This window comes from Camelina sativa, chromosome 5, assembly GCF_000633955.1.
Source record: "Camelina sativa cultivar DH55 chromosome 5, Cs, whole genome shotgun sequence".
NCBI lineage: Eukaryota > Viridiplantae > Streptophyta > Magnoliopsida > Brassicales > Brassicaceae > Camelina > Camelina sativa.
The window spans coordinates 4631873-4647625 of NC_025689.1; the positions used below are offsets into that span (position 1 = coordinate 4631873).

The 15753-nt window shown below is 35.5% G+C and overlaps 2 protein-coding genes across 2 annotated transcripts; both read left to right on the top strand.

The window, feature by feature from the left end:
* On the top strand, nucleotides 1791-4046 carry LOC104785503 (exocyst complex component EXO70A1-like). Its single transcript, XM_010510722.2, has one exon. It carries the CDS (start codon nucleotides 2015-2017, stop codon nucleotides 3932-3934), a length of 1920 nt encoding a protein of 639 aa, XP_010509024.1. The 5' UTR covers nucleotides 1791-2014; the 3' UTR covers nucleotides 3935-4046.
* On the top strand, nucleotides 6579-7820 carry LOC104785504 (probable membrane-associated kinase regulator 4). Its single transcript, XM_010510723.2, has one exon. The coding sequence runs from the start codon at nucleotides 6627-6629 to the stop codon at nucleotides 7611-7613; it is 987 nt and encodes a 328-aa protein (XP_010509025.1). The 5' UTR covers nucleotides 6579-6626; the 3' UTR covers nucleotides 7614-7820.

The following is a 15753-nucleotide window of genomic DNA, read 5'->3' on the forward strand; positions in this document are numbered from 1 at the left end:
TCAAACATTTAAACATTATAAAGCACACACGTAAAAATATTTTACTTATGTTTTGTTTATATTTTGCATATGTTTTGCTTAGTTTTTGTTAATACTTATTCAATATTTCAAAGAACCAAAAAATGACTAATTTGCTGTCATATATAAACAATCACACCTACAATTTATATTTATATAAAATTTAATGTAAACTATACACAATGTATCAAACAATCAGATAATTTATATATAATGTAGATGATTTTTTCATAGTCACAAAATAATATAAATATATGAACAATTAAAAATACATATCATTTACGTTTCTGATGGGTAACCATCTAGTATATATATATATATCATTAACTTTTTTTTAACACAAAACAAAACCAATTTTTTAGCCCTAAGCTTATATAAACCTAAGTACGGCACTGCACACTTCCTCTAATTCATTTGAGTTTTCCTATTAGTTTCTTTTGATTTCGTAACTGTTGAAAACAAATGACTCAATTCAATTCAGATAAAACCAAATCGAGTAGTACTAGGAGTTCTTACGTTATATACGAACTCATTCCTTAATTAGCCTTTTCTGAATGTTACAACATTTCCCTTGCACTTGGTTTTGGTTATGAAGTGTGGTCGTTGCTATACGTAGAATAGCTTATTGCTGGTCTTGATTTGCCAAGTCAGCGTTGATGCAGAACTTGCTTACATCCATCTATACACAATTGACTTTGGTAAGCACATATCATTTTCTCTCAACGAACTCGTGGCTGCATACTATTTCTATAGTATTATTATGCATGTGTATATATCATTTTTCAAACCACCATGTCATTATATATAACAATAAGTGTAAATTACAAAATATCAGAGATAGTGCGTATCTTGTGATCTGTTGGTCAAACACAATAGGTTAATTAGTCTTATATAGTGATTGCATAAACAATTACCTGAAAGTGATAAATATATGTCATTACCTTTGGTTTCAATATTTATCAAATTCAAGTTGTAGTTTCATATTCATTCTAGGTTCTCAAATTTTCCTTGACATATTTAACACACACACACACACACACACAAAATATGGGTAGTATTTGGTTTCATAATTTCAATTTTTTTGCCAAAAAAAAAGAGAATAAAATCACAAACTGAAAATCTTTAACCTAAAAATCAATTTTAGCGAAATTTTTAACATACATAGACTGTATAAGAAGAATCTGTGGAATAATTTTTTTTCGTGAAGAACAAAAATAAAGATCTTTAAACGTTTCGTCGTGTTAACCTTAACATTAAAGTGGACTTTGTCACCAAACTCATAATATTATCGTAATAAGATACTCCTCTGTTTTATATTAAGTGTCATTTTAGAAGTTTTCACACATATTAAGAAAATCATTAAATTTTCTATTTTATTCTTTATTAATAAATTATTTAATTTTTCTATTGGTCAATACATTAAATTAGTAGGGATAAAATTGGAAAATTTACCAAACATATACATTGGAAATACAAAATGACACTTATTTTGTAACAAAATAATCAGTCTAAAATGACACTTAATATGAAACAGAGAGAATATTAATTAACCGTCAATCAATCTACATCATCCTATATATCTTTATAAAACATCGAAATTTCGAAAGTTTTGCCAAGTCAAAAGACTCAAAGCCACTATAATATTCTTGTATCTCAAGACTTTCTTACATTTCAAAGTATTGATAATCGAATGATTAAGAAACAAAAATAAAAGATAATATATTCGGTCAACTATTACACCAGTATGAAACTACATGAAACATTAGTTAATATTGAGTTTTTAAAACTTGCAAGAATAGAGAAAGCCAGTCAAAGGTTTTGTATTGGTCATTGGTTTAACTCACACATTTGAGGAACCATCTCTCTATATAATGTTACATGTGTACCTTACAGAGATAATCAAGACAGTACAAGTCACCAGCAACTCCACTGAACAATAAATCATCTCTTCTAACATAATCAGAAAGAAGAGTAGTGAGTAGTAAAAACCTCATCAATGGCGAAAAAAGCAAAGTCTGTTATCTTCTCTTCCTCTTCTCCTAAATCTATCCTTTCTTCTCTTTCTCCATTCACTTCTCTCCCAGCTTCTCCTCTCAATCAGACTTTTTCTCAGTCGATGATGGAGGAAACCGTGGAGGCCGCAGAATCAATCATCAAGAAGTGGGATCCGAACTCACCATCCTACACAAAGATCATCTCTTTGTTTTGTCACAGCAGAAAAGAGGCCAAAGAATTCATCAGATGCATCCGTGACTTACGCAGAGCCATGCACTTTCTCATCTCTCAGCACTCTCAATCTGCCAAGCTAGTACAGGCACAGCACCTGATGCAGATCGGTATGGCCAGGCTTGAACAAGAGTTCTTCCAGATACTGTCTTCGAACCGTGACCAACTTCATCCTGAATCTGTCTCTAGTCAATCCTCAGTTTCAAGCAATTCAGAATTCGAAGATGTTATGCAATCTGATGATGATGATGATGATGATGATGAGCTGAAGAAAGCTGGTGAATCAATCAGTAAGGTTGAAAAAGCTGCAGCACTTGTGATGTCAGACCTCAAGATCATAGCAGAGACCATGATCAGCTGTGGATATGGTAAAGAATGCATAAAGAGATATAAGTTGATCAGAAAGTCAATTGTAGATGAAGGGCTACACTTACTTGGGATCGAAAAGTATAAGATCTCACGGTTTAACAGAATGGACTGGGGCGTGCTCGAGCCTATGATCAAGAACTGGATCAAAGCTGCAAAGATTGGAGTCATAACACTTCTCCGAGGAGAAAAACTTCTCTGTGATTACGTCTTCTCTGCTTCGAGTACAATAAGAGAGTCTTGCTTTTACGAGATAGCGAATGAAGCAGGAATCAATCTTTTCAAGTTCCCTGAACTCGTTGCCAATAAGGAGAAGAAGTCATCGCCGGAGAGGATCTTCAGGCTGATGGATCTCTATGCAGCAATCTCTGAACTTAGGCCAGACATAGAACTGATTTTTCACTTTGATTCAGTAGCTGCTGTTAAAACTCTGGTGCTCTCATCGCTAAAGAAACTCAAGGACTCAATCCACACAAGTCTCACGGAGTTTGAGTCAACAATACAAAAGGATTCTTCAAAAGCACTAACTGCAGGAGGAGGGGTTCACAAGCTGACTCGATCAACCATGAGTTTCATATCATCACTTTCTGAATACAGCCGTGTGTTGTCTGAGATCCTAGAAGAGTATCCACTTAAGAGAAACACACGTATGCTAGAATCTTATTTCACAGCTCCAATCTTAGAAGATGAGGACAACAACAACCACGCAGTCTCGGTCCAACTAGCATGGCTCATCCTTGTTTTCCTATGCAAACTAGACATCAAAGCAGAGAGTTACAAGGACGTTTCACTCTCTTACCTCTTCCTCGTGAACAACATTCAGTTCGTGGTTGACACCGTTCGTTCAACTCACCTCAGGAACCTTCTCGGAGACGATTGGCTCACAAAGCACGAAACAAAACTCAGAAGCTACGCTGCAAACTACGAGATCGCAGCGTGGTCCAGTGTATACATATCTTTACCAGAGAGATCCAACACAACAGTATTATCACCAGAGGAAGCCAAAACACATTTCAAGAGATTTCACGCGGTATTCGAAGAAGCTTACACAAAACAATCATCATGTGTGATAACAGATGCAAAGCTAAGGGACGAGCTTAAGGTATCCATAGCAAAGAAAATAGTACCGGAATACAGAGAGTTTTACGGTAAGTACTTGCCAACGTTGAGCCAGGAGAGAAACATAGAGATGCTGGTGAGGTTAAAGCCAGATAACTTGGAGAATTATCTCTCAGACTTGTTCCATGGGAGACCAATACTTAGTGGCTCTTCTACTTCTTTGTCTTCTTCATCTTGTATCTCACTAGGATGTGTAAGAAACTAAAAGGTCACAGTTAGAGCATTTGCTTAAGTATCTTGATCACTTAAAAAAAGGATGTGAAATATGAAATTATGTGTAAGCCTACTTATATAGAATCTACTTCTTGATCTGAGTATTTGAGTCTAGAATCAAGTATAAAATCTCCAGAAACTCAAAATCTAATATCCAATAACAGAACAAAACCTGCAATTCTCTATTACAAAAAAAAATCGAAACTTTTAACCAAAATCGAGATCAACAACTCCAAACTAACAATTTAGACGTGTTAGAACTCAGAATCAAAGCTCAAATAATTGCTATTATCGATTTCGTTTGATTTCTCTACTAAATCCTAAGTTTGCATCAACAACAAGAATGCGCAAACACAAATCAAAGATACAGCATTGTCAAAATACGAATGAATAGTACCGGAAAACGTAAATGGTCGGCATGGACACTCCCAACGGCCATGCCCAAAGCGACATCGTCGTCGTCTCTGTCTAAGCGTAAGCCGGTAAGCCGGTAAGCGAGATAGAGATAACCAATTTTACTCACAAATCGTTCAACCGGTAATTCCAACAAATGTCGCAGAAACCGGTCAGACCGGGTTGATCGTTTCTGGTTTAATTGAATTTCCGGTTTATTCCTTAAATAAAAACGTAATTAAATTAGTGGCACGGTATAATTTGCTTTTAGTTCTAGTGTATTTATGTCATCACAGGGTATGTACATAATTTCCTTCAAATTTCAATTAATGGATCATAAGATAAAAAAAAACTTTATAATCATGGAGATGGATAACTCAAAAAAAGGTAGAGAAACTAAACCCCTGGAATCTAGTAACATGTCTTGAACATCGTAAAGGACAATGAGATGTGACTCCTGCCCAAAACTCTAAAGTAGGATTTATAAAAACCATAAAACAATTACAGTGTCTTTATATTTAAGTTTCTTCGTATTTATCAATGTATCATATGGGTCACGACATAATCATATTGTTGAATCACACTTAGTGTTTATACATTTCTTCATCGCTCGAGTAAACCAATGAGACAGAAGAAAATAGCTTACATGTGGGCTTCTACCAAGATAAATTAAACTGTCTCTCATCGTCGTCCTTGTGCTGATTTAAAACAAATTCAAAAACCAACACACATCTGTGGGAAACACAATAAGTAACATAATTATAAGATAGATTATTAAACCAATACTTTAGTATTGTATGTATTGGATACTTTTGTTTTTATTCTAAAACTTTGTCTCTCTATTCGTTCTTTCATAAATTTAAGTACTAATCACCATTGCTGACGATGTTGAACCCATTAACTTTCTAGAGCCAATCAATTCATTCTTCAAACATTAAATACTTTGTTTAGTTGACCCATCATCTTATATTGAGTACAACAAATTAGTAGGATATTTCGAAAAACCCCGGATACTTTGCTATAGAAAATATTTTAAGTACATGTTTTATGGTCCATCCAAGAAACCATTTCGGAATACATGGTACTCATTCGAACTTTATTACATCCTGTTTTATTTAATTGGTAGTTTCTTATCATATAAGCAAGTGAAATAAAACAATACGGTCCATAGTTGTACCCTCTTTACCAAATCAAAAACCTAACACTAAGGGCCTGACTGGTTCAAACGCTGCGGTTGTGGTTGCGGTTGCGGGAGATTGCGGAAGCGGGCGATTGCGGTTTCAAGCGTTATTAAGCGTTTTAAACGACTGGTTTAGCGCTTTAAAATTGGTGCGTTTGCGGAAGGTTTACGACTGGTTGACCAGCGGGTGCAATAGCGGTTGGAACATAATAAATGTGATATATAATATATAAATGTTTTAAAAAACCAAAATTTTTATTAAACTTAATTTATAATTAAAATTTATTAAAAAAGACTAAAATAATTATTCAAAAACAAATAAATTTCATATTGAAATACTTATTCCTTTATGCATTTGGCTTTCACCAAAAATTTAATCAAGTAATTTGATAAATGACAAAACATATGCTTTAGATCGTAGATCTTTTCTCTTTTCTCTTAGATCGTGGGTCAGTAGTTGCATAGGTAGGAATGGTCAAGTGAAAGTTGGGAAGAGTCACTGGTGATTTGTTTTAATACTTTTCACAAATAATCTTATTTTCTTAAATTTTTGATGAAATATTTAGATTTTTTTGAACTTATGTGCGATGTGCCATTAAATTTACATCAAGTTTTCCGGATTATTGTTAATTGGAATATTATTTTCTTCTAATTGTTTATTTTATAATCTCTGCAATCGTATCCGTACTTCATTTTCTTCCATCTTTAATGAGTAAAATAGTTAGATAGAAGATATAACAAAAAAAATTCATTATCATTGATTTCTTTTAAGTTTTTTACAAAAATAAAAAATAAAAAATTCAAACCGCAATCGCCCGCAAATGCAAACGCTTGCGGGAAGCAGCTTTTGGAATTCAGTGGTTTGAAGCGATTGGGAGCGATTAGGAGCGATTAGGAGCGATTGGGAGCGTTTTGTGTGATTGGTTCCAATCGCTAGCAACCGCTACCAGCCACAAACGCAGCGTTTGCGGAAGGTAGCGGGAGAACCAGTCAACACCTAACTCTCTCTGTCTCTCTCTCTTACATATATAAAAGCAAACCTCTTCGACTAATATAACTCAACTTATCTCTCTAATCACTCAAACATACCACAAAAGAAACATAAAAACAAATGGCGGCTAATCTAGATCGATACGACAGTGATGTAGAAGAGGATTACATAGATATGGAAGTAACTTCTTTCACAAACCTAGTACGCAAAACTTTGAACAACAACAACGACCCTCGAGAGTTCGAGTTCCAAATGTCTCATCTTTGTGCTCTTGAGATAGACACAACCACTTCTCCCGCTGACGAACTCTTCTACAAAGGCAAGCTTCTTCCTCTTCACCTTCCTCCTCGTCTCCAAATGGTTCAGAAGCTTCTAGAAGATTACACTTTCGACGACGAATTCTACAGCACACCTTTAGCAACGGGGACGGTTCCAACTCCGGTGACAAGCAACACTCCGTTCGAGTCCTGCACTGTCTCTCCGGCAGAGTCTTGTCAAGTGAGTAAAGAGCTTAACCCTGAAGTATATTTCCTTAACTATTCAAATTCAGTGGAGGAGGAGAAGGAGGAGGAGAAGAAATCCTTGACCAAGAAACTGAGATTGATCAAACAATCAAGTCTTGGAACGAAGATTAAAGCTTCGAGAGCTTATCTAAGATCTTTCTTTGGTAAAACTAGCTGTTCTGATGAGTCATCATGCGCTTCTTCCGCTGCGAGAGTCGCAGACGAAGATTCGGTTTTGAGGTATACACGAGTAAAGCCATTTGGACAAACCAAAACCGAGAGACCTAAAAAACAGAGTAATGGTTCTGTTTCCGGGAGCCATAGAAGATCGTTTTCGGTTTCTATGAGACGACAACCTGCAAAGAGTCCGAACAACAAGTCATCGAATAGTTTAGGGTTTCGTCCATTGCAGTTTTTGAAGAGAAGTACGAGTTCTAGTTCTGAGATTGAGAATTCTATACAAGGAGCTATCTTGCATTGCAAGCAATCACAGCAGCAGAAGCAGAAACAGTATAGTGTTAATGAGGTCGGATTCTGTACGTTGTCAGCTTCAAGAATCGCAGCGAGGGATGATCAAGAACGGGCTCAGATGTTTAGGGGCTAAGTAAGGATATTGAACATGATTAAATAAGAGTTAGAGTGAGACTGAGAGAGCTAGAGAATAAATTCTTTGTTTTCTTTTGTATTTTGCTTCTTCTTTGTTTTACTGTGAGATCTCATAAATTGCCAATGCTCCTTTCATGTCCAATAAATTGAATATGAATAGAAGCGATTTTTAGATACAACTCATGTAATTTGTTGATTTGAGGTTTTTTAAGATCCGACTAAATACGTTTGGATTGTAAATCAATGCAAATGTCTCCTGTAAAATTCTGATGTGGTAAACTTTATTATATCAAAGATTTTTTTTTTTTAAATGGTGTATATGTTAATCTTCTACAATATAAAATCATTTGGTTTTTAATAATACATATTTATGACGTTTGTCCAGCTTGTTTCCATGTAATTTTTCTAATTCTTCCACAATCTAAATATATAAATACTAATCTAAAAGTACATTACACCACAAAGGCACAAACAGTTTATAAAGAAGTTATCAAAAATCACTTTGTTGTATTGTATATGTTTTAAAAGTTTACAACATCAAATAATTCATTTCCATGCCTGTGAAAATGGTGCAATAATACCTCTAGTTTTAAACATATATTTTCATTTTAATGTTGCATGTTAAAATCACCTGAAGTAGTGATGATATATTACAGAAAAATAATTAATTGACAAAAAGAGAATATATTGTATAATTTAATGGAGAGTGATTGAGAGACTGTCTGAAATGATGATTCCCTAAACACGAGTGTTCAGAGTCAGACCGTCGCTATCACCATACAAAGGTTCACATCTTAAAGTTGAAAAGGAGGATATATCGGGAAACATGGATCCATGCTTTCAGAAAGCTGATTGCAACTTCGCTCCATAAACTCATATAAACAAGTGTAAATTGGTTTTAAACAAATACTTTATATATCAATGGAGAAACTCATAGTATATATAGTGTAAAGCATCATTACAAGACATGATGACGTAGACGTACACAGCAACGTTAGAGTTAGGTCGAGTTCCGAAGTCTAGCTAATTACACCTTTCTTGATGTTCAGTTTCCTTGTAAAGTTCTCTTTTTATGTCAAGTTCTATTAACTTTTATACATACATATACTCAAACTATACATACAAGGTCAAGTCCCCTTTTCACCAAAACCATAGTATGTTTTGATGCATATATTACATGAACTTAGGTGTCCGGCATTTGTAACAAGAGGGGTTTCATAATTACAAATAAGAATATGTACCAATTAGTTTAGAATTCAAAATCGATGAATCTTAACATAGTTTTGGTTATTGATCCAAGTACGATGGTCTAAGTCGGATATATTGTTGATCAGTGGCGTAAAATAATCATTTTAAAGAAGCGTGTTAAAATATAAAAATCTCTAGGATAGAAAAAAAAAGTTCTCCATATGTCTCTTACAAGAGCTAAAGGACACTTCTGGGAATTAAATATCAAAACAAGACCAAATGACCAGAATAATACGGCATAAATTATTCGTTAATCCTAAAACATAGTGTTAAATTAATAATCAAACGTAAAAGGCGATTTAGGAGGGAGGGAAGGGACAAGAGAACCCAAAGCTGTGGGCTGCTTTTAGCCTATCTTTTGTGTGTTTGATGAGTGCGTGTGCATCAATTTAAACTTTCAAATCAAAGCCTTAAAATAAGATTAATTTGTCTCCAAACTATTCTTTTTTTTTTTCTTTTCTTTTCTTGTTTTTGTTTTTCTATTATTTTGGTTGATAAAGAAACTGAATTAAACCAAACTCTCCGGATCATGTTTTGATTACATATTAACATATGTAAATCAAATAAATATTAACTTTGCAGATATTGACACCATGAATAAGCACTTCAATATCTAACATAAACAACAATTCTCCGTCAATGCAGCTAATAGTCAAGGACTTAAACTTCTAAATTCAATAAAAAAAAACCAACCTTTGCAATAAAATCAACCCATATGAATGATACTAAAGCCTTTTGGGAAAATGCATTGAACTACAAACTCAAGCAAATACTTTTGAACAAAAAAGATATGGTTTTTAGTATTTACTGAACTGGGTTTAGGTTCCTCGACAACATCAGTTCCAAGCTCTTTCCTTTTCTTATAATCATTAGGTTTTTGCATAGCAGCCTTAACAGAGACCGGCAATTCTTCATCACCGGCATTTTTTTCTCGCTCTTCTACCTCTGATTTCGATTTCTTATAAGCTTCGGCTTTCTTCAAAGCTAGCTTGATGGGATCCGGCGAGGACGAGTTGCTGAGAGTTTCAAGGATTTTGGTGTTGAGATGGAGGCAAGAAGAAAGAGGGAGTATCGGCTAATGGAGAAGAGAGCCAAGAGTGGTTGAATGAAGCCATGGATTGGTGAAGAGAAGAGCTGGGTTAGCCATTGGGTTAATCACAGACCCGTCGTGGATGCAACCATCACCACCCATCCATTTCAACATTTGGTCACTGAATCGCATAACGGTTCATTGTCCCGGTTAAGTTGGTTTATACTGGTATAAGAATTGTTTTACCATTCAATTTTTTAGCTCGACCAATTGTTAATTAAAATCGGTTTAGTTTGGTTCAATTTAGTTTTTCTGTGCACACAATCCTTATACATTGATTGATTAATTTACTATTTGAGTTGATAACATTGGTTTGCATTTATCACGAGATAGAATGTACCGACTATTTTTAATTTTTATTTGCAAAAATCTCTTGATTATATATATATATATATATATATATATATATATATATATATTGTAATAGATTTAAGTTAATTTGATCTAATTGCACAAAACTGGATTTGGTTTGGTTTGTTCGGTACAAATTATTATTTTTTACTCATAAAAAATTCAGTTTTAGACTTTTAGTAGCTCAATTTTGTTCATATTCGGTTAAGTTTGGCTTGTTCAATGTTTATGCCACCAATTAGAAGATGTTTAAGATGAAAGTGTGAATTTGTATAGATATTTGCATAAAATAGATATGGATTAACCAATTTTTGATTCAAATGGTTTAATTTTGGTTCAATTCAGTTTTTCTATTCACACAATCCTTAATTCATTTCCTTGTAAACTGATAAATTTACTATTGAGTTGATAACATTGATTTGTAATTTTTAGAGTTATAATATATCGACAATTTTGTTTTTTTTGTTTGTTTGTAATCTTGATAAAATTGGAAGTTTGTATAGATATTTACATAAATTAGATATGGATTGACCAATTTTGATTCAAATCGACTTAGTTTGGTCTAATATTCAGTTTTTTATGCACATAATCATTAATATATTTCTTTATACCTTAATAAATTTACTATTAAGTTGATATCATTTGAATCACAATTTTTAAAGTTAGAATGTACCAATAGTTTTGAATTTTTGTTTGCAAAATACTCTTAGTTTTTAATCTTGATGAAATTGAGAGTTTTTATAGATATTTACATAAATTAGACATGAAGTAATCAATTTTGATTTTAATCGACTTAGTTTGGTCCAATATTCAGTTTTTTATGCACACAATCATTAATTCCTTTAATTATACCTTTATAATTTTACTATTAAGTTGGTAGCATTGATTTATAATTTTCAAGGTTAAAATGTAACAACAGTTTTGAATTTTTGTTGATAACATTGATTTGTAAACTTCAGAGTTATAATATATCAACAATTTTTATTTTTTTGTTTACAAAACACTCTTAGTTTTTAATCTTGATGAAATTGGGAGTTTGTATAGATTTTTTTTTTTGTCAAACCAGTTGCTTTCATTCATTCAGGATAGTAACAGATACAAGTACAAGAAGCAAAAGTTTCAGAGTTTAAAGTAATACAAAGGAAGGCATTCCCCAATGCTACAAGGTTAGAAAGATAATTCATCGACTGTAAATCCAAGAGAGCTGTGAACCATGAGCATGAGAGCCCCTTGGTACATGTGAGATCCTGGTAGGTCGAAAGCCCATCCTCGAGAAACTCAGAGGACAGTTGTTTTGTCTCGGTCATAATACTAAGACGCTGAGACGTTGAGAAAAGAATCGATGCTTTGAAATCCATCGGGGCGAGAAGCACTACCGATCGTAACAAACCAGCAAAGATCCGGACGACTATGGTTTTGAAGTCGAGGCAAGGTTGTTTTACCATCCAGTGCCTAAGGATTTGATCACTTCGATAAGACGCATAACAAGTCAATTGAAACAGGATCCAGATGATGGGTTTGGTGATAGAAGGATGCTTGGAAACATCAGATGACCAGCTTAAATGATACTCGTCATTGAACATGAGTTCAAGGCCAAACATATCACTTATGCTAGAGCAGATCGAGGAACATAGGCTATATAACCGCAAAGATTTATACTCAAACCACAAGCTCCTAACAACAACTAAAGCGAGGTTCTGAACAAGATATATGAGTGGCCAAAACGGAACTGGTGTTACCTTTCGCCAATGGAGTCTTCGACCATTGATTACTGAGAGACAGAACAGAGCTTGGTTGAGGCGAGTCATAGACGATGAGGAAGTGAGCTTGAACCTGCTAATATTGCCTAATTGGGATGGACTAAAGGACTTAGGGCTTTTGTGACTTAATGGGCCTAATCTGAAATCTAGGTCCACTGGGAAAAACCCTAGATTCAGAGGCAAAGGATGTCTTGGCTGGTCGCCGCCAGAGGATTGCGAGAAGATCTGCATTGCGTGAACCTTCTCCGGCGAGTGAGAGATCGGCAGCGCCAAGGGGTAGTCGTGGTAAGTGTCGCCATTAATAGTTAGGTCCACTGGGGAAAATCCTAACTTTACAAACGTTTGCCAAGCTGAAGCAAAGGTGTGGCGGCTTCCCGAGAGTAATGGAGATGTCTGTGCTACACAGAGAAACTCCGGTGCGTGACATAACGGCGGGAACATCCGGTGGCCTTTGTTTGGATCGGTGATGGGAACTAGGTCCACTGGGGAAAATCCTAGTTCCACTTGAAAATTCCACAGTGAGGGGTGAGTAAGGTTGGAGCCCGAGATTTGCGAAGAGAACCTCTCCGGTGAATGGAGTAGCGGCAGGGACAACCGGCANAACCTTCTCCGGCGAGTGAGAGATCGGCAGCGCCAAGGGGTAGTCGTGGTAAGTGTCGCCATTAATAGTTAGGTCCACTGGGGAAAATCCTAACTTTACAAACGTTTGCCAAGCTGAAGCAAAGGTGTGGCGGCTTCCCGAGAGTAATGGAGATGTCTGTGCTACACAGAGCAACTCCGGTGCGTGACATAACGGCGGGAACATCCTGTGGCCTTTGTTTGGATCGGTGATGGGAACTAGGTCCACTGGGGAAAATCCTAGTTCCACTTGAAAATTCCACAGTGAGGGGTGAGTAAGGTTGGAGCCCGAGATTTGCGAAGAGAACCTCTCCGGTGAATGGAGTAGCGGCAGGGACAACCGGCAGTCGTTGGTGGGATCTGAGTCAGAGTTTATTAGGGTTTTCAAAGAGATAAAAAGGGGAAAAATTTGGGGAAAATGCTTAAAAAAGATTACACTAAGAAAGGTAGAGAAGAGATGAGTTAGAGCTTGGTCAAATAGATCCCGACGCCGGCGGAAAAAGGCCTTGCCGGCGCCGGAAAACGTGGTGAAGAAAAGTCTCTCGATAGTCGTGCCTGGGAGAAAGAGGATATACTCTGGAGTTTGTATAGATATTTACATAAATTTGATATGAATTGACCAATTTTGATTCAAATCGACTTAGTTTGGTCAAATATTCAGTTTTTATGCATACAATCATTAATTCATTTCCTTATACCTTAACAAATTTACTATTAAGTTGATAACATTGATTTACAATTTTCAAGGTTATAATGTACCAACAATTTTGAATTATTGTTGATAACATTGATTTGTAATTTTCAGAGTTATAATATATCGACAATTTTGATTTTTTTTTGTTTACAAAATACTCTTAGTTTTTTAATCTTGATGAAATTGGGAGTTTTATAGATATTTGCATAAATTAAGATATGAAGTAACCAATTTTGATTTAAATCGACTTAGTTTGGTCCAATATTCAGTTTTTATGCACACAATCATTAATTCCTTTCATTATACATTTATAAATTTTTACTATTAATTTGATAGCATTGATTTACAATTTTCAAGGTTAGAATGTACAACAATTTTGAAGTTTTGTTGATAACATTGATTTGTAGTTTTCGGAGTTATAATATATCAACAATTTTGATTTTTTTTTTTTTTTTCTGTTTACAAAATACTCTTAGTTTTTAATCTTGCTTAATTTGGGAGTTTGTATAGATATTTGCATAAATTAGATATGAATTGACCAATTTTGATTCAAATCGACTTAGTTTGGTCCAATATTCAGTTTTTATGCACACAATCATTAATTCCTTTCCTTATACCTTAATATATTTACTACTAAGTTGATATCATTTGATTGATAATTTTTAAAGTTATAATGTACCAACAGTTTTGAATTTTTGTTTGCAAAAATACTTTTAGTTTTTAATCTTGTTGAAATTGGAAGTTTGTATAGATATTTGCATAAATTAGATATGAATTGACCAATTTTGATTCAAATCGACTTAGTTTGGTCTTTTTTTTTTTTTTGTCAAAACCCTTTGCTTCATTCAATCAAAATTTAAAGTCGTTACAAGTGCAGAGAATGAGCAAGAGCCAAAGTTTGAAACAAAACAAGAACAATACAAGAGGCATTCCCCAATGCCAAGAGATGAAAAGAAGAAAACATCAATTGTAGGATCCAAGAGAGCTATGAACCAAGAGCTTGGAAGTCTAATGGCACATGTGAGATCAAGGTACAATGACAGGCCATCCTCGAGAGCTTCAAAGGACAGTTGAGTGGTCACGGTCATCTGACTCTGTGACGTTGAAAAAGGAGTCAAAGCATCGATATCCACCAGGGTGATAACCCGCAGTAATAGGTCAGCGAAGATTCCGGGAACTATGGTTATGTAGTCGGTTAAGGGTTGCTTTGATTCCCAAAGCATAAGGGTTGGATCACTTCGGGAAAACGCAATAGATACTATTTGGTATGGGATCCTTATGAAGGGGGTTGCTAGGAGAAGATGCTTGGAATCATCAGGTGACCAGCTTAACTGGTATTCGTCATTGAACATAAGGCGTTCAAGATCAATAATACCACTTTTGCTAGAGCAGATCAAAGAACAGAGACCAATAATCCGTATATATTGATAACCAAACCTCAAAAACCTAAAGATAGCTAAAGCCAGATTCCAAGTAAGATATATGTCTAACCAAAGCAGCACTATTGTTACCTTACTCCAATGGAGTCTTCGACCATTGAGCAGAGGTAAGCGACACAGGGCTTGGCGATGGTTAGACATGGACGATGAAGAGGTGGACTTGGGCTTGCTAATTACACCAACTTGAGAAGAATAAGTGGGCTTGGATCGTTTTTGCACTAATGGGCCTAATTTGGGACCTAGGTCCACTAGGGAAAACCCTAGGTTCCCAAGAAGAAGCCGCAAAGGATGGTGGTACTGACGGCCGCCCGTGGTTTGTGGAGAGGTCTGCGATGCAGGGGAATTCTCCAAAGAGTGATAGATCAGCGGGAACCTGCAATGGCCGTGGCAAGATTCGTCATTGGTGACTAGGTCCACTGGGGAAAATCCTAGTTGTTGAACCGATTGTTGAGATAGAAAGAAGCAAAGACGGCTGTCCAAAGATGGCGGAGAAAGCAACTCCGGTGAGTGAGAGGTCGGTAGAAGCAGCCGGTGGTCTCGGTTTGAGTTGACGAAGAAATCTAGGTCCACTGGGGAAAATCCTAGTTTCATAAGAGATTGCCAAAGTAAGAGGTGGTTAACTATGTTCCCTGAGATTTGCGAAGAGATACTCTTCTGTAAGTGATAGATCAGTGGGAGGATACGGTGGTCTTGGTGTAGATCGGGGATAAATTTTATTGGGTTTTGAAAAGGGTTAAAAAGGGGAAACAAATGGGGAAGAAGCTTAAAAAAGATCGGACTAAAGAGAACAAGAAATTATCGAGCAGGAGAGAGGACGAGCAGATCCTGACGCCGGCGAGCAGAAGCCTCACCGGCGCTGCAAAACTTAGATGGGAAAGTCTCCTCGATAGTCGTGTCTGGGAGCGATGAAAAAAGTTTTTTTTTTTTTTTTTTTTTTT

Bases quoted from the DNA above. Each gene is read 5' to 3' on its own strand.
- LOC104785504 (XM_010510723.2), top strand. From the start codon at position 6,627: ATGGCGGCTAATCTAGATCGATACGACAGTGATGTAGAAGAGGATTAC.
- LOC104785503 (XM_010510722.2), top strand. From the start codon at position 2,015: ATGGCGAAAAAAGCAAAGTCTGTTATCTTCTCTTCCTCTTCTCCTAAA.